General features: G+C 42.8%; 1 protein-coding gene across 21 annotated transcripts in view; it reads right to left on the reverse strand.

Annotated features, from left to right (window-relative positions):
* The window catches only part of MSI2 (musashi RNA binding protein 2), a 568,377-nt gene that overhangs the window by 78,809 nt on the left and 466,001 nt on the right, over positions 1-23,567 (reverse strand). For 19 of the 21 annotated variants that reach the window (XM_026710316.2, XM_087925665.1, XM_087925606.1 and 16 more), the window contains 2 exons: positions 17,220-17,334; positions 1,307-1,381 (listed from right to left, as the gene is read on the reverse strand). In XM_026710316.2, coding sequence (XP_026566101.1) covers positions 1,307-1,381; positions 17,220-17,334 — 190 coding nt within the window. The remainder of the gene's footprint in view (positions 1-1,306; positions 1,382-17,219; positions 17,335-23,567) is intronic. The other 2 variants (XM_087925616.1, XM_087925687.1) reach the window with 1 other exon arrangement.

The following is a 23,567-nucleotide window of genomic DNA, read 5'->3' on the forward strand; positions in this document are numbered from 1 at the left end:
TGCCAGTGGTACGTACGAATCAACTTTAATATCTGATACATATTAAAATGTTAATTAATAAAACGTTGCCACCTTTTTCTAGCTGTGATTTCCAGAAAGGAATTGGTCCTAGTAAGCAGTAAATCCACCAAACTGAAATTGGCCCCCATGGCCTTCCCAGAATCTTAAGGTGAGATGAAAACCCACATCCAAGTGCCACCCTCTGAACTCTTCTTGGCATCTCCTTTTTAAGCTTGAGGGGTTGCTGATATGAAGAACTCCTTAGGGCTTTTGGTTTCAATGGTTGCCTGTTGATAATGGCAGAGCTGGAGCAGAAGAGGATGCTCATTATTGTCAGGAGGAAATGTTTAAGAGCCAGCTAGCCTAACACTTCAAAACCTCAGGAGTTCTCCGAGTGATAAACTACCAACAGTAAACTTAAAGGGAATAGAGAGACTAAATGCAGGAGATTTGACAGCTGTACAAAACAGACTCAAAGGGAAGGAGAAATAAATAAGGGGAAAGTATTGTGTTGATGTCTGATCTCTTGCAAGTGTGCTGGAGAGTTTGTTGCCTAATAGCACACATGGACTCAGTGCAGGAAATATACCATGTTGAGGGCCTATGCTTCCCGTTGAGCCAGTGGTTGGCATTGTTGTTTAAAAAGAATGCTGTTTTCAAATAGCCAGTAGCAATTAAGAAGCAAGATATATTTTCCTCTTCCGTTCGCAATAGAAAATGGTATCAGAAAGAAAGCTTTTTGTATCTTATCTAAGAATGCACAGGGCTCACTACACATTTTTTTTAAAAAAATATTTTCTTACTCATTATAGTTTTATAGGAAAGTCCTAAGCAGGGACATCCCACCTACCCAGGGGTGGGATCTGACAGGGTTAACTACTGGTTCGGTGATTTACGATGTGCTGCACGCTGTGCATGTGTGTAAATCTTCGTCAGCTTGCTGCCTGGATAGCTGAGCAGCGCTGCGTGCAGGGAAGCAGCGTTTGAAAAAGCACATTTTCCCTGCTTTTTTAACTGCAGCTGTGCCTCGTACAGAAGTTGACGTTGAAAAAGCAGGAGATAAAGGTCAGGTAAGAGCCCAGGCGGGCAGGTGGGCCAAAACAGCAGCAGACATAGAACCAGTTCTATGTCTGCTGCTCTTCAGAGCTACGGGTTCTACAGAGCCGGACAGAACCGGTAGAATCCCACCCCTGTACCTACCCCTAAAGAGTCACATCATTCAAATGAGTTTGTTTCCAATGAAGATGACTTCAGAATGGCCCCTTAACTTAACTCTTGTCGTTATATGCATTAAAGTTTCACATACCTGGAAATTGATAACTGTAACTGGGGGCAAATCCAGGATATCCTCGGCCATAGGTTGCAACAAAATTTGGGTAACCTTGAATAGACAAGTGTTTGAGAAAGAGAAATTAACCAATTAATTTAAACCCAGATTCTTATTTCACATGCAAATAATTACACCAAAGGCAGAGAAGAAATTTGATTTTTGTGCAAAGCATTAGGAGATTTTTTTTCCTGTATGCATCACATCAGTGCTAATTAAATGTTAAGTGCAGTACAATGATCTCATAAGAAAGTCTAAACACAGGTCTGGTGCAAACCACAAAGACATCCAGGGTCCAAATATTATTGCAGATGAAACAAGGTGCTAACATATTTAATGCAACTTGGGTTTCATTTTCCCTTGAGCACAGAAAAATAACAAGGGATCTAGAGATTAGCATCATTTCTTGATCACTTCCCCCTTCCTCTCCATTCCTGCTATTCATAATTAAAATGCACCCCAGTAACTCAAAGCCAAGGACTCTGCCTACTTTTCTCAGCTGGGAAGAGTAAATGCCAAGCACTAAAGGATAAGCATATAACACAGGTTTGCTTTGACATTTGGAGAGCTTACAACAAATGTACTTTGCTTCAGAACTATTGACAGTTGGAGATTAAGGTACTAGTGATGCTTCATCCTCAGAGTCTGAAGGACAACTGTTAACACATCCAAAAGTCAGAAGCAACAAGATGAAGGATCTGGGGAGATGGAGGGATTTTAACTCTGCTTAGGATGCTAACATTCGACAAAATAATTGCAAATACTTTTCATGGAGAACTCAACAAGATCAGTGGTTTCTCAACATTTTCTTTTAAAAAGGAAACCAAACATTTCAACAGAAGTCTTTAAATATCCAGCCATCTTAGAACTAATATGGGGATGGAGGAATATTAATTGGGGGGTGGGGAGAAGAGGGAGATCTGGAAATGCCTGGAGATTCTCAATCATTCAGGTCATAGTTGTCTCAAAGATGCTCTTTCGTTCCCATCCAAGAAGCTTCATCACCTGCCATCAGAACTGATGAAGATTCTTGGATGAGAAACAAAATGTTTTCTTCTTCTTCCTCAAGAAAAAACAAACAAACAGTCTAGCTGCCTTTTGGTGGGGGGGAAAGCACCTCTGAGAGATCTGGAAATATTTGTCACTCTATTTGTTTTCAATTGATTTGGAAAGCCTCAAGGGGGCACCAGCCTCCAGAGAAAATTGATGGTGGAGAGAGCAAATTGGTGCAAGAAGGATTCAGTTGAAAGCAAATTGGTCTTGCTTTCTACAAATTCTCTTTTGGAAAAAAATGGCTGTCCTGTGATTCTTTTTCTCCAGGAAGACACGTATGTGGTGGGAATGTGGCAGTTTGAACTCCCTGTTGAGGTGCTAGTTGGGTGGAATTAGGACTGTTGGTCAACACATCTGGAAAATATTATGTTTGGGAAGCCAGAAACAAAGCTGAGGCCAAGTTCTAGCTTGACTTCTGGCAATTAGGGAAATCCCTTTCCTGAAACATTGGTGATATTAAGGCCTGACTTGGTACAGCCAACTTTCCTTTGTTAAGGCTATCCTTGTGATTGGGTTTTCTGATACCATGATTCCATCTCTCATTCTCTGCACATCCAACAATGATCATTGCTGGTCTCTTTCTCTTTCTAATTATTCCCTTTTTGGGATCTCCAAAGTTTCTTGAATCCATATGCACAGGTTTGGTATAACTGTTGTTACTATTCATTCTGCTTTGTTTCCCCCTCGACTGTTGTAGGTTTTTTTTCTCTGAACCACCAATAAGTAGAATACCTCGATAGAAAACAAAGCACTGGACATTTGGACAATTGATTGGGTTTTTGTATCTCTCTTCAGTGGCTGGAAAAATTTTTTTTTAACAAAAGGAAAGCTTACAAACAAAACAGGAATGGTAAATTATGTCTTCAACTAGTGCGGCAATAAATCTTAATACAATCTTAATCTTAATAAAAAACAGATTTTCTATTTTAACTTTTTTTTGTAAGCAGTTTACCTACATGATATTTTTAAAGTCCAATTTCACTATAGTTTCACATCTTTCTCTTCAATGCCTCCAATAGATTTGTTTAAGGCTGAGTTCTATATGTCTGTTGTCTTAATTCCTGTATGCTTACAGTTTTAAATTGTCATTTTTATCTTTATTTTATTTATTTGATTTGATTTGTCAATCGCTTACAAGATAATAGGTATAAGTATAAACATAGTTATGAACACATGAAATGGATACATATAAGAAAAACAACAACAATAGGACAGCGATGGTAGGCACGCTGGTGCGCTTATGCACACCCCCTACAGACCTCTTAGGAAAGAGGTGAGGTCAATAGGAGACAGTCTAAGGTTAAAGTTTTTGGGGTTTGGGAAGAAACCACAGAGTCAGGTAGAGTATTCCAGACATTGACCACTCTGTTGCTGAAGTCATATTTCCTGCCATCAAGTTTGGTGCAGTTAACCTTGAGTTTGTATCTATTGTGTGCTCTTGTGTTGTTATGGTTGAAGCTGAAGTATTCATTGACAGGTAAGTCATTGCAATGTATGATTTTATATACCATACTTAGATCAGACCGAAGATGGCGTAATTCAAAGTTTTCTAGGTCTAGAATTTCAAGTCTGGTGGCATAAGGTATTCTACAATGAGAAGAGGAGTGGAGAACTCTTCTTGTGAAATATTTCTGGACTTTCTCAACTGTGTTAATATCAGACATGTAATGTGGGTTCCAGATTGATGAGCTGTATTCGAGTATTGGTCTAGCAAATGTTTTGTATGCTCTAGTTAGTGGTGTGATATTACCAGAGAAAAAGCTACGTAGGATTAGGTTAACAACTCTTAATGCCTTTTTGGCTATGTAGTTACAATGGGCTCTGGCACTTAGATCATTAGAGATGAGTATTCCAAGGTCCTTTACAGAGCTTGGATCATCAACAAGGTCTTGACTATTTAGCTTGTATTTTATTTTCTGATTTTTTTTGCCAATATGTAAGACAGAGCATTTATTTGTTGAGATTTGAAGTTGCCATTTGTTTGACCATTCTGATACATAGTCAAGATCTTTTTGAAGGGTAGCAGTATTGTCTGTGGTACTGAACAGCTTTACATCATGTTGTAAGCCACCTAGAATCACTTGATAGAATGGGCAGTATGTTAATTTAATACATAAATAAAAAAAAATAATAATAACAATATGTACTGTTACAGTTGAGCTGTACTGTTGCTCAACAACTGCCCTGTTTAGCTAACAGTCAAAGTGCTGAAAAAATAATTGAATGACCAGTCAATGCACTTATGACCTACAACTGTGTGATCGAATTCAGGCCCTTTGCAACCAGCGGGTATTTTGATGCTCACACAGTCACCACTTTACAACTGCCTTCTGGCAAGCCCAATCAATAGAGAAACTGACAGGAAATTTGGAAGTTGCAGTCATGGGATGACTCAGTTAACAACGCTGATCAGAGATGGTATTCAGCAGGTTCTGACCAGTTCTGGAAAACCAGTAGTGGAAATTTTGAGTAGTTAGGAGAACCACAAAATACCACCTCTGACTGGCCCCATCCCCATCTCTTCTCTGCCTCCCGAGTCCCAACTGATCGGCTGTATCTTCTTTTGTTGCCCTGCACAGGAGAACGGAGCTGGAAAGCAGGTTAGTGGGGTGGGGAGGGAATGGGATTTTGCAGTAACCTTCCCCTGCCACGCCCACCAAGCCACACCCAGAGAACCGATAGTAAAAAAATTTGAATCCCACCACTGACACTGATGATTTGCTTACCATCAGTGGAAGTTAATGTTATAAGCTTGCTGTGGTCACATGATATTTTGCTCAATGACCACATAGCAATGGAGTTGCTGGTCCCAACTGTAGCATTTAAATAAGCATGGCGTGTAATTCTTTTTCTATAGACTTCAATTAGTCTTTTTATCTTTTTTTTAAAAGTTTGTTTCTATTTCTGTTCTGCCCAAGTCTTTATAGTTCCTTTGTTGTTCTGCTTCGGTGTACAGGGGTGAATTTCCGGACTTTTCTCCTCCGACTTTCCATCTGAGGGAAATGGTAGGAAGAGCTTTTCCCTCATGCCAGTTCTGAGGGCAAAGGATAAAATGGTTCCTCTCCCCCCAGTTTCGTCAGCTGCTGCCTCTTTTCTGGTCGCCTCTTTCACATCAGGACTGCCTTTCTTTTAGTTTGCCTCTTTATTTGATTCCTGGGCTTTCACTTTGTTTATTCTGCCACTTGTTTGCCAAATCTGTGGCCTGCAGAACTCCCAGACTGCGATCTTGTTTGCCTCCTGGTCTTATGCCCAATGTTGCTGTTTGATTGGCATTTGGGTCATCCTGATAACAGGGGAAGAAGGAGTGCAGGAATGAGAGAGACGGGGAGGGAGGGAGGGAAGGAAAGAGAAAGAAAGAAAGAAAGAAAGAAAGAAAGAGGGCTAGAAGAGGAAGGGAAGTAGGAAAGGAAAGGAAAGGAAAGGAAAGAAGGAAGGAAGGAAGGAAGGAAGGAAGGAAGGAAAGAGAAAGAAAGAAAGAAAGAAAGAAAGAAAGAAAGAAAGAAAGAAAGAAAGAAAGAAAGAAAGAAAGAAAGAAAGAAAGAAAGAAAGAAGGCTTTCCTAAGGAAAATTCTCTGTTCTACCACTATGGTGTTGGGAGGCAGTGAAGATGGAGGCCTCTAATGAACTTTGGGCTTATTTTAATTTAAAGTGAATTGTCACCTATTTAGTTGTGCATTTGGATCGCTGCACCTGTCTATTGTTTCAGATGTGACTTGTGCAGGTAGTCCTCGACTTATGCCCACAGTTGAGCCCAAACCTTCTAAGTGAAACAGTTGTTAAGTGAACTTTGCCCCATTTGACGACTTTTCTTGCCATAGCTGTTAAGTGAATCTGGCTTCCCCATTGACTTGGCTTGTAAAAACATCACATGACAAAAAGTGATCACATGACCTCAGGACACTGCAGCCGTCATAAATATGAATCAGTTGCCAAGCATCTGATTTTGCTCCCATGAGCATGGGAATGCTGCAATGGTCTTATGTATGAAAAACAGTCAAAAGTCGCTTTTCCCAGTGCTGTTGTAACTTTGAACGATCATTAAATGAAAACTGTTGTTAAGTCCAGCAGCAGAGGCAGGTAAGCTGCCAGCCTGGAAGGGAAAAGGGCCCAGCGGTGAGTCATGAATGGATGAAATGGGCAGTCTCCTTTGAGAGCTGGTAATTCTGATTCAGTTCTGCAAAGGAATGGTTATTCAATTATTAGGTAATTCAATCTCACTCAATAGTGAAGTATTGATCCCCAACATTGGCTGAATGGGAAGACACGAAGCAGACACTTAATCATGCAGAGACACAGTGGTAACCCACTCTAGGGTTCATTGTCTTGGCCAACTCAGGGCATTACACTTTTAAATTAATTAATTTCATTTATTAATTCCATCAGGCACCAACAAAAAGTGCAGGAACATCTAGCCTAGCGTAAAGCATCTTTTTAAAGAGGAATATAGCAACCTTGCTTTGATTATGGAACAAGTTTTCTGTGCTGAATTAAAATTCTAAACTCAATTTGGGGGAAATCTTTCTATTGATTTTAACCTGCATCAAGCTCTCAGCCCTCAATTGCCTAATACACTATTTATTCTTTCTCCAAGGATTCATCCCCGCAATTGTGTTCATTTTTACAAAGCTCTTGCGCTACCCGGCAACATGCTCAATTATTTTGCCAACATAACATGTCCCTTTCTCTTTTCAGATGAGATTCAGACGTCCATATTGTTTGCTATTAATCATCATTTAGAGATGGAACATTAAACGCTTGGATGAATTTTGATTACTAATTATGAAGGGACGGAACCTAGCACGGAAAACAAAACAGGGGTGGCCAAAACACGGCTTTATAGCTTTAAATGCATGCAAACATGTGGTGGTCTCTTTAATATGCATTTTCTGCAAATAAACTGTCAGAAATTCATTGGATCAGTCAGAAGTAAGTTTTGAAAACTGTTTCTCTACAAACAACAGGTTTGATTAACGTGTTTCTGACTAAAGGAGCAGGTTACCCCATGATTGACACTTCCACAATGAAATGTCACTCGCTTATATTTTGCTTTTAAATAAAAGCTCACTTCAGCATCAATGGGATGAGTTTGTCACATTGCCTTTTGAGTGGGTCTCTTCCAACAATGAATAAATGCATCATATAAGAGAACAGTCATTTCAACAGGAAAGAGATAAAGCACAGCCAACTCTGTTCCAAAAATAGTCTTGTCGGCAAGCAAGTTTCTTCTTAAGGCTTCTAGGCTCCAAATTTCTCTGGATATGCCTTGTTTTTGTATGCTGCTTCTGATAAAAACACCAGTGTTGCTTTGTTTGGGTTTTACAAGACAACAAAAGTTTATTTTTGTCTGAGTCTTTCAAAACAAAAATAAAACCCTGTTTCTTTCTTGAGAAGGAGCATTGGCCTTTTGAAGTAGTCAAGACAAGAAGCACTAACCCCACATAATAACACTATCTTTATTGTAAGGTTACAGTTATAGAGTCTTGCAAATCTGAAAACACTTCTCCCCTCCTTACTTTCACTCTTCTGAAACTAGGGAGGGTCCCTTCTGAGATGCTTTATCCGCTCCCATCCTGCCTTTGGACTTAGATTTCACATATCAGACCGAGATCTAGCTCTGTCTCTCATTCCCCCATAGATTACAACACGGTTCTTCAAAATTGACAGCTTTAAGACTTGTGGACTTCAACTCCCAGAATTCCTCCTGCAGTCATGTTCGCTCAGGAATTCTGGGAGCTCCACAAGTCTGGAAGTTGAAGTCCACAAGTCTTAAATCTGTCAAGTCTGAAGACCCTTGGATTACAAGAAGGGCATTATAGCTCAGCTGCAATAATCAATATAACCACTAGATAACAGCAAGAAGATACTGACAATGCTAGCTCTCTGCTTCCCTCTTGTGCTTATCTGGAATACTGCAGCCCAGGTGACAGCCCTATTAGTAATGGGGCCTCTGACCTTGAAGGAATTGCTGTCTCAATGATACTGATGCCCTTCAAACGTTGAGATATAATTTCCACATCTCATCCGCAGACACAACCTGGCTCTCAGATTCTGATCTTTGAAGGTTACAAAGATTAATATTGGATGGTAAATGGATTTGGGACAACATGGCAATTCTGGGCCATTAGGTTACACTAGGAAGTCAGAGGACCATCCAGGAAGACCCCCCAAAGCAATCCACTTCCATCATGCTGACAAGAAAGTGCCTGGATTTCATCATTATGAATGAAGTTTGGCTCAATTCCTGCAATTCTCACCAGAACAGTTAAAGGTTAAACATCACTTTTGCAACCATTTGCCCTCCAAATGGGCCGGCTGAGAATTCAGAGGGGGTGCAGGTTTGCACTAGGGGTTACATGGTTTGTATTTATTATTTGACATCTAGGACCATTCTGATAATTTGATAATGATTGTAATGTCATGTATTCGTTCAAGGCGGGTGACTGATGTGGCATCAAAGCATCCATAATCAATCAATAAAAGCCACCAGATCAGGGAAGGCTGCTTTAGCCAACTCAGACAAAGGCACGCTCGGTGCCAGGCTAAGTCACAGAATTTCTTGCCCTTTCACATCGCAAGGGAAACAGAAGCTCAAAACCAATCTACTGGGATCAGTGAGCACAAATAAGGACACCTGTGTCCCCTCCCACCTCTGCTATGGTCCTTCACTCCCCACCTCCAACAACAAAGACCAAATATACAGCTGACTGGGTAGTAGTTCTCATCCATATATCCCATCACAGAACATTTCTCGAGGTCAGGCAGATGAAATCATAAATTTATAATACAACATTACTTCAATTTTCCTCTTCATTTGCCGCTGCAGTGCCCAGCTCTGCTCTAACGAGTCAGAGCCTGATCTGCAATGGGGGGAAAATTGGCTGGCTGAATATCAATAGCACATTAACATCGTGCTCATGTGGATGCTTCATCAAGCCAAATTATGGGCCGGCCGGCCCATCCGCCATTTCCCATTTAGCCCCCATTCTTGCCCAGCGATGGGCACCGAGCAATTTATTTGCTTCAGTACTTCTGGCAAATGATCAATCTTGCAGTAATTATCTCTTGTCACTAAACTGAGAAATCAAGGCTCTGCCTGGATTACCTCCCTTGAAGAGAGGACTTGGTATCTACATCGGCCATCAGATATGCTTTTCACAAACAGCAACTTCTTCACCATGCTTTTCCCAGGCTTATTAGTGACAGGGTTGGCAAGCTAAAACTACGCTTCCAAGACCCTTGATTGCGGGTGGTTGGATTCAGGTCTTTTCCTACGGGGCTAAGAATTGTGGCAGCCGTAAACCACAAATCCATCTGCAGGTGACCTGAATTGCCTAATTTAAGTGACCTTAGTGGACCTGGAATGCCCTCAAGTGTTACCAGGTTCAGATTACCCTGAACCAGTGTTTTTCAAACTTGTCATGTTTAAGATTTGTAGGGTTCAACTTTCAAAATTCGCCAGCCACTGCCTTGTTTTACCAGTGACTTTGTCAGAGGGAGGATGGGAGAGACTGGCAAGGTGGAGAAAGGAATGGAAGACAGAGCAGAGAAGCTATCAAGAGGTAGAAGGCAAGTCTATTGGTGGCTTATCCCAAGGCAATTTTGCCCAGGTGACAAGAAGCCTGAAAAGAAACATTTCAAATCATTCACAAAGACTTGTCTGATTCTACAATCAAAGAGGAGAAACTCACCTTGCAGTTTGCAAGATCTGTATTTCTGTATTTGCTCCAAGGCTAACATCAAAGGTATATGACCATGAACATTGTTTGACAGTGAGAACAATCAACCAATGGAACAGATGTTGCCTTCGGAAGTGATGGGAGTTTCATCAGTAGAGGCTTTCAAGAAGAGACTGGACTGCCATTTGTCAGAAACGGTGTAGGGAGTCCTACATAGGTGGGAGGTTGAACTAAATGACCTACAAGCTCCCTCCCAACACTGTCAACTTCTCTGTTGCTTTCTTGGTACGGAGTTGTGACGTGGAGATTATGACAAAGGATGGGTTGTCACTACAGAGGATTTTGTCAAATCTCAAGCCAGTTCAAGGTCCATTAACACAACATTTATATTGGTAGGACACTTTTCTTTTTTCCCACCCAATTTTATTTATTTTATTTTTAAAAAACCAAATTACAAATCTCTATTTACATTAACAGCGTTTGTGTCATTTATTAATTAGGACATATATCTCCTTTCATACCTAAACATCATTTTTTTATTTCTATCTTGCATGATACTTTTCATTAGGCCAATTAAAAATGCAATGCACAATAGGCAAGGTTACATGAAAGACACAAAGTTTTACTAGCCCTTTGTGGAGTGGAGGTAGGGTGGTTGCTACTGTTGTTGCTGTTATGGTGTGTTACGCAAACCCAAGGAATTTCATTACTTCATAGCCCAACGTGTTGTTTGAAACAAGAACATGCGTTAATAAAAGAACAATTTAAATTAATATTAAAGCAGAAGCCTAAGAATGGGCCTCCAGGGCGGAGATTCTGGGACTTGTGGTTGCTTAGAGGAGATGGTGAAGGAGACGTGGAGAAGGAGATGGAGAAGGAGGATGTTTTCAAAATTTGGGGATTTAACCTTGGAATGCGTAAGCAGAAGTCTCTGTTCCTTTACTTATCCAGACAAAAAGGAAATCCATACAGGTGGTTTTCAATTTACAACCATTTGTTTGGTGAACAAAGTTATAACGGCACTGAAAAAAAAAGACTCATGACCATTTTTCACACTTTAACGACTGTTACAACATCCCCACAGACACATGATCAAAATTCATACATTTAGCAAGCAGCTCATGATGGTTGCAGCATCCTGGGGTCATACGATCACCTTTTGCAACCTTCTGACAAGCAAAGTCAACGGCGAAGCCAGATTCACTTAACAACCGTGTTACTAATTTAACAACTGCAGGTTTACTTAACAACTGTGCCAAGGAAGGTCACAAAATGGGGCAAAACTCACTTAGCAACCGTCTCGCTTAGCAAGATAAATTTTGAGCTCAATTGTGGACATAAGTCGAGGACTACCTGTATGGTATGATGGTGACCATTGCCCACCAAAAAAAAAAAAAAAAAAGTAAACCTGGGGATGAATATACATCATGCAAACCGATTAAGCCAGCAAACTGCTCCACATTACATCTGGGCCAGTGTCTGATTCCCTCTGACACTAATGACAATATCTGAGGAATTTTTGGGGCATAGTAAGAATATCCAATGGTCTCTCAGCCCCAGGAAAGGATACTCCAGGACTAGAGAAATATCCCAATTCATTGCCTCTCTCATATCCAGCTGGGACAAGGAAGGAGCAAGTTTATCTCCCAAGATTTTGAGAAGACTTCAAGAACATACTTCCATCACTGTGTCAATATTATGGATGGCTTTAGAGTGATTGTACTGGCCTAAATCTCTCTTCCCCAAAGCAATGGAATAAGGATTAAAGAAGGAAGAAGGGGCTTTTGCTTGGATCAGAGGGCAAATCAAATGCCCTTCGACGGCATTTACCATATTTTTTGGAGTATAAGACACTCAGAAGTATAAGACGCACCTAGCTTTGGGGGAGGAAAACAAGAATTATTTTTTGTCTCTGCCTCCCAGCAATTTGCCTCCTTACAGCAAACAACGAACAGCCTGTTAGCTTCAGCACAGCCTGATTAGCAGAAGCAGCTGATTGTCGGTTGGATTGTCCTCCCGACAATCAGCTGTTTCAGGCTGCAGGGACTGCCATCGCCTACTGCTTCCTTCGTATGCCCCATTTTCAGCCTTCGCACCCCATTTTTGGGCTTCGCGCGTCCCGTTTTCGGCCTCTGCATGCTCCATTTTCTGCCCGTTCCAATCCCCGCCACCCAGAATGGGCCGAAAACAAGAGCGTGCGGAGGCCAAAAAAACGGCCGAAAAATGGGGTGCACGGAGGCGGCAATAGGCGATGGCAATCCCTGCAGCCTGAAAAAGCTGATCATCGTGAGGTAAATCCAACCATTAATCGGCTGCTTGTGCTAATCAGGCTGTGCTGAAGCTGACGGGCTGTTTGCTGTAAGGAGGCAAATTGCTGGGAGGCAGAGGCTGGCGGGTGGGGGCCGGCGGGTGGGCGGGACTTCAGCAACATCCGCTGTATAAGACGCACAGACATTTCCACCCACTTTTTTTTTTGGGGGGGCGGGAGTACATCTTATACACCGAAAAATACGAATAGTAACTCTTGGCTGAAACTATCCTTACCTGCCCTGCATGACAAAAATGGCACCTGGAAACAATATCTGCAACCTGTGTTTCAGGTTCCTCAGGTGCTTTCTACTGGCTCTCTTGTATTACTCAGGGTGTTTGGTTCACTTTTTCTTCACTTACTCTGGCAAGGGCCATCTCCTCTAGAAGAGCAACTTTTCTTTGAAGGACACAAATGTCTTTTATGCATGAATGCAACCCCATCTAGATGGAACGTGTGCACTAATGCACAGCTGGGGTCTGGCTCCCACAGTAATATTAAAAAATCAGGGACAGATTTCTTGAAATGAGACGTTCACATCAGGTAGCATTTCAGTGGTCTGGAGATATAAATTTTTACCAACAGAGGTTTTTTTTTTGGTAGTGTGGGAGTTCAAAGCTTCAAATTTAGCATTTAAGGTAGTGCCCCTCCCCCACCTTTTGGGCACTGGATCCACGGAGATAAGACCATTTTGTGTGCTGCCTGCATCCCATGGATGGGGCTTCACTTTTTGGGCATACCCAGTTTCTGGCATCCCATGGCCTGGTGCTGGTCCATGGACCAGGAGTTGGGCCCCTAATTTAAAGGGAAGGGAAAGGAAGCGGGGAGGAAAGTGGATGAAGACAAGGGAAGGAAAGAAGAAGGGGGGAAAGAAGGGAAGGGGAGGGGAGAAAAGTGGAAGAAGAGAAGCGAAGGGAAAGAAAATGGAAGAAGAGGAGGAGGGGACGGGGAGGGGACAGGAGGAAAGTGGAAGAAGGGAAGGGAAGGAAAGAAGAAGGGAAGAGGAAGGGAGAAAAGTGGAAGAGAAGCGAAAGGAAAGGAAATGGAAGAAGAGGAGGGGGGACGGGGAGGGGACAGGAGGAAAGTGGAAGAAGGGAAGGGAAGTAGTAGAAGAGGAGGGGAGGGGAGGAGAGGGAAACGGAAGAAGAGAAGGGAAAAAATGGAAGAGGAGGGGGAAAAGGAAAGTGGAAGAATGGGAGGGAGGGAACTGGAAGAAGAAGAAGGGGATTGAAGGAAATGGGAGGAAAGTGAAAGGAAAGAAGGGAAGGGGTGGAAGGAAAATGGAAGTAGAGAAGGGAAGGGAAAGAAAGTGGAAGAAGGGGAGGGAAGGAAAGTGGAAGTGGAGGAGGAGAGCAAAGGGAAGGAAAATGGAAGAAGGGAAGGGAAAGGAAAGAAATTGGAGGAAAGGGAGGGGAGGGGAGGGTAAGGGAGGGGAGGGGAGGGAAATGGAAGAAGAAAATGGAAAGAAAGTGGAAGAAGTGGAGGGGAAGAAAGGGAAGGAAAGTGGAAGAGGTAAAGGGGAGGGGAGGAAAATGGAAGAAGAGAAGGGAAGGAAAGTGGAAGAAGACAAGGGCAGGTTACCACATGACCCGGGGACACTGCAAGCATCGTAAATATTAATCAGTTGCCAAGCGTCTGAACTTTGATAACGTGACTACGGGGATGCTGCAATGGTCATAAACATGAAAAACGGTCCTAAGGCACTTTTTTCAGTGTTGTTGTAACTTTGAACAGTCACTAAAAGAACTGTTGCAAGTCGAGGACTACCTGTAGTTTGGTTGGGAGGAAAAGGGTCAGGATAGCCCCTCCCTAGAGGGTCTCAGAGTCTGTCTTTAATGATGCAAGTTGTTGCTTTAGTTTGGCAGAGATTTCAGCCTATGGGTGAGGAACAATAAAGGAAACTGCTTCGAAGTCACTCTGTGTGTCTTTCTTGGTCTTTGGAGCCTGACATCAATCTTGTCAAACTGTGGAGTTGGGAAGGGGGGCCCTACAATTCCTTCAGGGAAAATCTTGGGAAAAGATTCTACTTTCCAGGTCGGTTAAGTTTCAGGAATCCTCATTGACCAAGCCCAGTTATTTTGAGATGGTGATTGGCAAGCCCCTTTTGGTTTCCTCCTCTCATTGCCTGCTCGAAGCACATGGAATGGCATCCCATGACTAAAGGTCTTTAAAGATCCTGGCTCTCAAGCCACATCGTGGCCTCCCTTTATGCTAATTTTGCTTTGATGAGTTAATTACACCCTTCTTCCGTTCAGGGGTGGAATTTCACTGCTGTGCCGTTGACAAGTTAGCAAAGGAAGATTTTGATTGCACTGCTAAGAATTTGCCGACAGCCATCGACCTTGAAGCTGACTTGGGAGAAGCAACGGGGACAACTTGCGGATGAAGGAAAGACCTGGCATGCTCACAGTTTTTCCGCTGCCTGTAACTTGGCTGCCTTCATGATGCCACCACAATAATGCTAGGAGCTCGGAGAGAGGCTGACCGTCAGGTCCAGGAAAGAGCTGGAGCAGATAATTAAGCATCTGGCCTTCATCATGAATCAATCACTCATTCAGAGCAAATCAGGCTGATTTAAAATTAATAAGTTCACATTAGGAGTCACCCTTGCAAAAACCAGTGCAACAAAACCAATTTGGATCTCTTAATGAAGCTGTGCACCCTATGTGCACTAACAGGCACCCATGTGATCGAAGGAGACTTGCCAAAACCCGCAATTCCATTCAGGCAAAGGTGGCTTCACTCTGCGGTTTGCATTCTCCACATGTTTAGCATCTCATAGAAAGCAAGCGTTATCTTAAGCACAAATGACTCCTCGGTGTATCTCAGGCTCAAACTTTTCCAATTATAGCGGGTGAGTCCTGACTCTCAAAAGAAATTTTCAATTTTTCGGCCAATAAAAATGGTAGAGAACCTCAGCGGCAGGATAGAAATGTTTCTTGGTGGGTGATTTTCGTGCTCTATGTCCACAGTACACATGACAGAGAACCTCACCAGGAGGAAAGGCACCTATATTTGTAGACAGATGGGTGACCGAAAGAAAGAGTGAGACTTGAAGAGAAGCCCTCTTGACTGCACCTGAAGGCAGGACAAGAAGCAACGGATGGAAACTGATCAAGGAGAGATCCAACCTAGAACTAAGCAGAAATTTCCTGACAGTGAGAACAATTAATCAGTGAAACTACTTGCCTCCAGAAGTTGTGGGAGGTTTTCTCAGACTCTGGAAAAGTGCAGAGAAGAGCAACAAAGATACTTAGGGGTGTGGAGGCTAAAACATATAAAGAACAGTTGCTGGAATTGGGTATGTCTAGTATGATGAAAAGAAGGACTAGGGGTGACACGATAGCGGTGTTCCAATATTTAAGGGGCTGCCACAAAGAAGAGGGAGTCAATCTATTCCCCAAAGCACCTGAAGGCAGGACAATAAGCAATGGATGGAAACTAATCAAGGAGAAAAGCAACCTAGAACTAAGAAGAAATGTCCTGATAGTTAGAACAATTAATCAGTGGAACAACTTGCCTCCAGAAGTTGCAAACGCTCCAATATTGGAAGTTTTAACAAAGAGATTGGATAACCATTTGTCTGAAATGCTATAGGGTTTCCTGTCTAAGCAGGGGGTTGGACTAGAAGACCTCCAAGGTCCCTTCCAACTCTGTTATTCTGACTCATTGTGTTGGTTAAAACTTCTGCATGAGATATGGAGTCCTTGGCGCTGGTCTGAGCTTGGTAGTTTTCATGCAGACATTTCCAAACTAGCGCACAGATGATGTTATCTAATTTGGATGATGTGAAATGTCTGTAAGAAAATAACCAAGCTCAGACTGCACCAAGGAGTCCACATCTCAACCCTTGAGTTACACATATTCTCCTTTATGGGTCCTGCACTAGGGTGTAGATCAAAGAAGGACTGGAGTATGGATTTGCTAACACAAAGTAAAGAGGGGTTAAGTGGGAAAGTAAAGTATCATTTCTGGGGAACTGGGGGAAAACGTTAATCTAGTATATAAAGAGCTTCCTGATATCCTTCACTGACTTACCTGTCTGTCCCTCTACCCTCAGGCACACCTGCACAGATACTTTTGACATAGTTCTTAGGTAATGCCAGAAAAAAAAAACTAGGCAAAGGCAAATGAGAGCCAATTATAACTGAGAATGGTCTATCACACAAATAGATTTTCATTATTAAATACAATTTATCCTGTTTAATTAGTATTTTTCTGGACACAATGGTCCGGGCTCCAATACCATCTTTTCTTCTTGGAACTTCTAATTATTGCCACAACCCATGCTATTAAGCTGCTCCCCAGGCCTCCTCCAGCTTCTGTGCCGTTTAAAGCCACAAAGATTTTTAATTATCTCCGCTAAACTGACAAAGATACCTTGAAGAATCTGTGGCTTCATTCTCCCCTCCCTACCGTGAAAAAGAAAAGGAGAAAAGAAGGATTTTTAACCATGATTTTTTTTTTAATGAATGTGAGGAGAACAACCTCCTGGAAATACCCATTTAAATGCTAATTCTGATATTCCAGAGGTAACATGGGCCCAGCCGGCAAAGGCTTTGGGTGTGGCAGTCCTGTGTATGTCACGTAAATTCTGATCCTAGGAATTTGATAATCCAGTGATAAAGTACCAAACAGAACCTTGCCGATTTTATTTATTTATTTATGTTTGTTTATTAAATGTACGTGCCATCCATCTCACTATCCAAAGCGATTCTGGGAGGCTTACAATGTAATAAAAAAAAAAGGAATGTAAAAGTAGCTATAAATATTAGAGCAGTTAAATTGCTCAGCTATTGTAACCATCGCAGAATGCCAAAATTGTAGTCAATTATTCGTTCTCGTGCACACTTACCCAACATTCCCATGCCAAGCATAAAAGCATCCATAGTATATGGTAATCCACGAGCTCTTCCTCGTGTCCCTGGTGGAAACATCACTTCTTTCGGTTGTGCTTTCTTACATTCCACCTATAAAGCAGAAACGTGTACAAATGAAATGCAAATGAATTCAGGCAAAATGTCAAATCCTGAACTGGTTAAGATACGCGGGGTGGAGCTGGGAATTATTTTTAGCAGTCTCCTGTAAAAGGTGCATTTTAAAAACAGGACAGAAAATGATTTCCGAGGAGTAAATAGGCACAACAGCGGTTTCGGACAATGCCCGGCTTAGACAGGTAGGAAAAATACGTTGATAAAATGTAGAGCTACCATACAACCATCCAAATGGGCACTGAAGTCAGGTGCATGGAAGTTGAGGGCAGCTCTATGCCCTCTGTTCCTATTGGAATAACAGTGTGATTAATGCCGTTTGAGCCATTCAAGAATATTGGGGTGGAGTGGGGAGGATAAAGCAAATCAAAATGGTAATTGAAAAAAGGGGGGAAGGTATCAGGGTCATCATCACCATCTTAACCAATTAAATATGGTCAACCAATTAAACATGAGCCAACAGTGTGTGGCTGCAGCCAAAAAAGCCAATGCAATCCTAAGTTGCATTAACAGAGGGATACAATCAAGATCAAGGGAGGTACTAATACCACTCTATGAAGCCTTAGTAAGACCACACCTATAGTACTGCACATCCAGTTTTGGTCACCATGCTATAAAAAAGATGTCGAGACTCTAGAAAGACTGCAGAGAAGAGCAACAAAGATGTTTAGGAGACTGGAGACTAAAACATACAATGAACACTTACAGGAACTGGGCATGGCTAGTCTAGTGAAGAGAAGGACTAAGGGAGACATGATAGCAGTCTTCCAATATTTGAGGGGCTGTCACAGAGAGGAAGGGGTCAAGCTATTTTCCAAAGTGCCTGTAGGCCAGACAAGGAATAATGGATGGAAACTGAACAAGGAGAGATCCAACCTGGAAATAAGGAGAAATTTTCTGACAGGGACAACAATCAACCCATGGAAACAGATACTGCCTTTGGAAGTTGTGGAAGCTTCATCGCTGGAAGCTTTCAAGAAGAGACTGGACTGACATCTGTCAGAAATGGTGTAGGGTCTCTTGCTTGGGAGGGAGGTTGGACTAGATGACCTACAAGGTCCCTTCCAACTCTGTTAATTTAATCTAATCTTAATTTTTTTACACTCTCTCATGGATGCTCTTCCTCCAGATGGAGGCATTTGCCCAGAGAACGGAACTTCTTTTACTTGATGGAAGATATGTGCAAAAGTAGAACAGAAAGCACCTTACGATAGTTCCTTGTGATAGCCAATACAGGCGGTCCTTGACTTATGGTTGCAATAAAGGCCAACATTGCCATGGCTAAGTGAGATAGCTAAGTGAGTTTTGCCCCATTTTATGACCTTGGTTGCACAGGTGTTAAGTTAATCACCGCAACTGTTAAGTTAGTCACACAGTTGTTAAGTGAATCTGGCTTCCCCCCATTGACTTTACTCATCAGAAGGTCACAAAAAGTGACATGAGGCCAGGACACTGCAGACGTCATAAATACAGGCCGGATTTTGATTACACGGCCACAGGGGATACTGTAATGGTCATAAGTGTGAAAAGCGATCGTAAGTCACTTTTTTGCAGTGCCATTGTAACTGTGAACAGCCACGAAATGAATGGTTGTAAGTGGAGGACTATCTGTAGCACCAGCAGAGGTTGAACAGAGATTGTGAAAACATTTGCCGGAATCTCCCTCTCCTTAAAAACATGTTCTCTTATTATTCATTTAAACTAGTGATGTCAAACTCAATTAAATTGAGAGCCGCATCAGGGCTCTGTTTGACCTCGGGGGTGGTAGAGTGGGTGTGGCCAGGGTGGGCATGGCCAGCTCGCCGTCACTCGTGTCAGGAGCATCTGTGGTGGCCCAAGCGCTCTGTCAGCGAAAACGGGCTCCCGGGCTCCATTTTCGGCTGTGACGGCCTCCTGCAACCCTCTGCCAGAGAAAACGGTGCCGGGAGGGCCACATGCCTCTGTTTTGGCTGGCAGAGGCACCAGGGGCAAGGCCTTCACTGTTTTCAGGGTGGGCCAGATCTAAGCACCCTGTGAGCCGAATCTGGCCCCTGGGCCTTGAGTTTGACACCCTGATTTAGACAATTAGACAAACACCCATTTTTTAAAAGTATAAGTTAAATGTGGATAAGCATTGAAGATGAAACTGGAGCATAGGAGGAAGAAGAATGCCACCCACTCCACCCCCACTGAAACCAATGAAATTCATTCTGTGTCCTCAGACAAATAATTGGGTCAGGAGGGAATCAAGACTGCCTTCTCACCTCAGTTGAAAGTACTTCTTAATAAGAGTGCAGGTGGACTTTCGTTCTCATCCCTCCTAACACATCATGGATGGCACTTAAACTATATTTCATGCAGCCTGGTGATGGCAGACCTATGATACTCGTGTCAGAGGTGTCACCCCATTGCCATTTTTAGTGACACACCAGGTTTCTGAACCCTTTGGAAATTGCGCGAGAGGACTCTGCCCTCAAGTGGCTCCCGGAGCCTCGGAAAAAGTGAGTGAGAGCAGGGCATGCTTTCTCACTCTCCTTGGAAGTCACTGCAGGACAGGGGACTCCAAACTTGGCGCTTTTAAGACTTGCGGACTTCAATTTCCAGAATTCCCTGGCCAGCATGCTATAGGACAGTGGTGGCTAACCTTTTTGGGCTCCTGTGCCAAAAATTGCGTGCACGCTCACACTAGCGTGCTCATGTGCCAGTACCCAGAAGGCAATGTGTGGCTACTCCCATGCCCCCTGCACTTGCGCATGCGATTTCCCCCACCACCGCCCCCTTATCTGCACTGCGTATGTTCGCGTCTCCCAGCTGATTTTTGTCCTCCCAGAGGCTCGAGGGAAGCCTCTGCAGCCTTTGGAGGCCAAAAAATGGGTCCGTTTCATCACTTCCGGTATGCACAGGCTGCAGAGGCTTCCCTCGAGCCTCTGGGAGACCAAAAATGTCCTCAAACGGGCTGAAAATCAGCTGGAAGGCGCTTGCAGGGGCAGTGAGGTAAGTTTGGCTGGGGCTCGCATGCCTATACAAACGACTCTGCATGCCACCTGTGTTACGCGTGCCATAGGTTTGCCATCATGGCTGTAGGAGATAACCTGGCTGAGCCTGGCTGAGGGTGGAGTCAAATACATCATCGGTTTGGAGTCGCTACACTTCAACATGAGACAAAGTCCAGCCTCCCCTTGTAACCATTGGCTCATATTGGTTCCCAATTCGACTTAGGAGATCTGATTCTTGTCCAAAGTTTGCCTGGAATACCCAAAGGCGCTTTTTCAAGAGGCAACTGGACTTCCTTGTTTTTCTTTGAAGACGTTTCACTTCTCATCCAAGAAGCCGAAGAAGCTTCTCTTCACAGCCAAAGAAGCTTCTTGGATGAGAAGTGAAACATCTTCAAAGCAAAACAAGGAAGTGCTGTTGCCTTTTGAAAAAGCACCTTTGAGACTACCATGACTGAGAATCTCCATAGAGGTTGCCTGGAATAAACTCACAGTGCTTTTGAACTCTATCCTGGCTCCTGTTTTCCTAGGCCCGACAGTCAGAAGGCTACATAGAGCAACTTGGAGCTGCTTCAGATAGGCATTTTGGGGGAAAAAATTACGATTATGTAAGTATTTATTTATCAAACAAAAAATTAAACAAGTTAATTTATTACTCCTTGTTATGAATTGTTTCTCTTTTATCCAGAGTGGGTTGGGGCACGCCAGAAATGTCAAGTTAGGCATTTTCTGAAATTTTGGATACGCTGAGCTCAAATAGTTTACCATCACGGCCTGTTCCGAGTTGCAACCCCACCACCAATTTATTTCATCTTAAAGAGTGAACGTCCAAATAAATGTGGTCTTTGCAGAAACTTGGCTCACTTCTGGCTTTATGGAGGGGAGCGAGTTTCCCTCTTCAACTTCTCCAGATCTATTTTTGCTCATTTTAGAGTTCTCTAACACCTCCGTTTTTAGTTTCTCAGCTTCACGGCCCTCCTCATTTCGGTATCTGATTGTTAGATACAATTCGACCGGTGCTCTTCTTATCCGACTTTCTTCCGTGGTGCACAAATCCACCAAGAGATCTAAGAGGACATGTCAGTGTTTGCCCAAACATTTGGCTTTGAGAACTGCGCACGGGGAGGAATAAAAATCTGCCAGTGGAACAAGAACGGAAAGGTGTGTGGAGGTGCAAAACTGATAATTGCACCAGACGGAACGCTGTTAACCGACTCTATTTCTAATAGTGCTATCAGTAGCATTGAATCCATTGTCTTCTAGTAACCAACTGCCCGTTTCTAGGCAACCCGTCAGCGAAAATTTCAGGTTTGTGCAATTTTCATTTAGGTAACGTAAAGGTTAACTGACTGTCAATGGGAGTATTTAAAACAAAACCACCCACTCTATTCCCCACCCATCTCCGGCTATGAAGCCTCATGGTGTATCTTATTTATTCAGCTTGTAATATTTCATCAAGGAATAGACGTGGAGCATCTATTCTGCCAACACAGTTTTTCAACTTTCTAGCTTCTCACCAATGGCTCGGAGTTGGCCAGAGTTGAGGATTGGCACAGGATACCTCTATCGCAACCGTGCCCCTGTTTTTACTGTGGGAAGAAGTAGAGGGAGGTGCTCTTTTAAAAAGGCAACTGGACTCTCTGTCCAACTCAGAAAGCTCAAACTGCCCACAGAGCTGCTGCTGATACAGTTCTACAGAGGAATTACTGAGTCTGTCACCTGCACCTCTATAACTGTTTTGGTTCTGCAACCCAACATGACAGAGACAGACTTCAGAGAATAATTAAGACTGCAGAAAAAACAATTACTACCAACCTGCCTTCCATCGAGGACCTGTATACTGCACAGAGTCAAAAAGAGGGCTGTGAAAATATTTACAGACCCCTCACATCCCGGACATAAACTGTTTCAACTCCTTCCCTCAAAATGACGCTATAGAGCACTGCACACCAGAACTAGACACAAGAAGGTTTTTCCCCGAAAGCCATCACTCTGCTAAACAAATAATTCCCTCAACGCTGTCCAACCATTTACAAAGTCTGCACTACTATTACTGTTAATCTTCTCATCACTCCTTATCACCCATCCCCTCCCACTTGTGACTGTATGACTGTATCCTTATCATTTATATTGACTGTTCCTAATATGATTTGATTGCTTATTGTACCCTATGACTATCATTAAGTGTTGTACCTGATGATTCTTGGCTCTCGATGAATGTATCTTTTCTTTTATGTACACTGAGAGCATTTGCACCAAGACAAATTCCTTGTGTGTCCAGTCACACCTGGCTAATAAAGAATTCTGTTCTATTCTATTCTATTCTATTCTATTCTATTCTATTCTATTCTATTTTCTTCCCTTCCCTTCCCTTCCCTTCCCTTTCCTTCCATTCTTTCCCTATTCTATTCTTATTCCCAATAAAGACTTCTATTCTATTCTGTTCTATTCTATTCTATTCTATTCTATTCTATTCTATTCTGTTCTATTCTATTCTATTCTATTCTATTCTATTCTATTCCATCTAGTCTATTCTATTTTTTTTCTCTTGAAGACCTTTCGCTTCTCACCCAAGAAGCATCTTCAGTTCTGAAGAAGTTCTTGGAGGGAAAGCAAAACGTCTTGAAAGAAAAAACGGAAAGTGTCAGCTGCCTTTTAAAAAGCACCTTTGGGACAACCATGACTTGGATGACTGAGATGTCAACCCTGAAGTGAACCTGTGTGAGGTCATCTTGGAGGCTTCAGGGTTGCCACAAAGCAGAAGTAGGGACGGGGGGGGGGGGAAATAGCTAGAGGGGGTTTTGTAGCCAAAACAGAACAGTTTTCCTGTGGGAACCAAGGCTGTTCTGACAGGTGGCTGGCCAGAGGAGAAGTGAAATAACCAAGAAACCAGCCAGCACCTTGATTGGACAGGGTGGTTTTGGGAGAAAGGGGAAACATTTACTTTTTCATTAGGTGAAAGCTGTGGGAACATTCAGAGTCGGCTTTCACCAGTTGTGCCAATATGCCGTATCCAATAAATGGTTATTTGAGGAATTTGCCTGCCTCAGAGTTCTGCTTTCTATGGGTGCATTACTTGAAATATTGACATGAAAATCTCCACAGACAAGTACAGCGGGGATGTTGGGCTAAGTATAAAAGGAGGGAGACCATAAGAGCACCTGGGTTGAATTGTGAGCTATCAGGCCAACAAGTTCTTCTGATTTCACAAAAATGGCCACCAAAGGAAAGTCTGAATCT

This window comes from Pseudonaja textilis, chromosome 1 (genome assembly GCF_049901715.1).
Source record: "Pseudonaja textilis isolate UNSWEBS1 chromosome 1, rPseTex1.2, whole genome shotgun sequence".
In the NCBI taxonomy this organism is placed as follows: domain Eukaryota; kingdom Metazoa; phylum Chordata; class Lepidosauria; order Squamata; family Elapidae; genus Pseudonaja; species Pseudonaja textilis.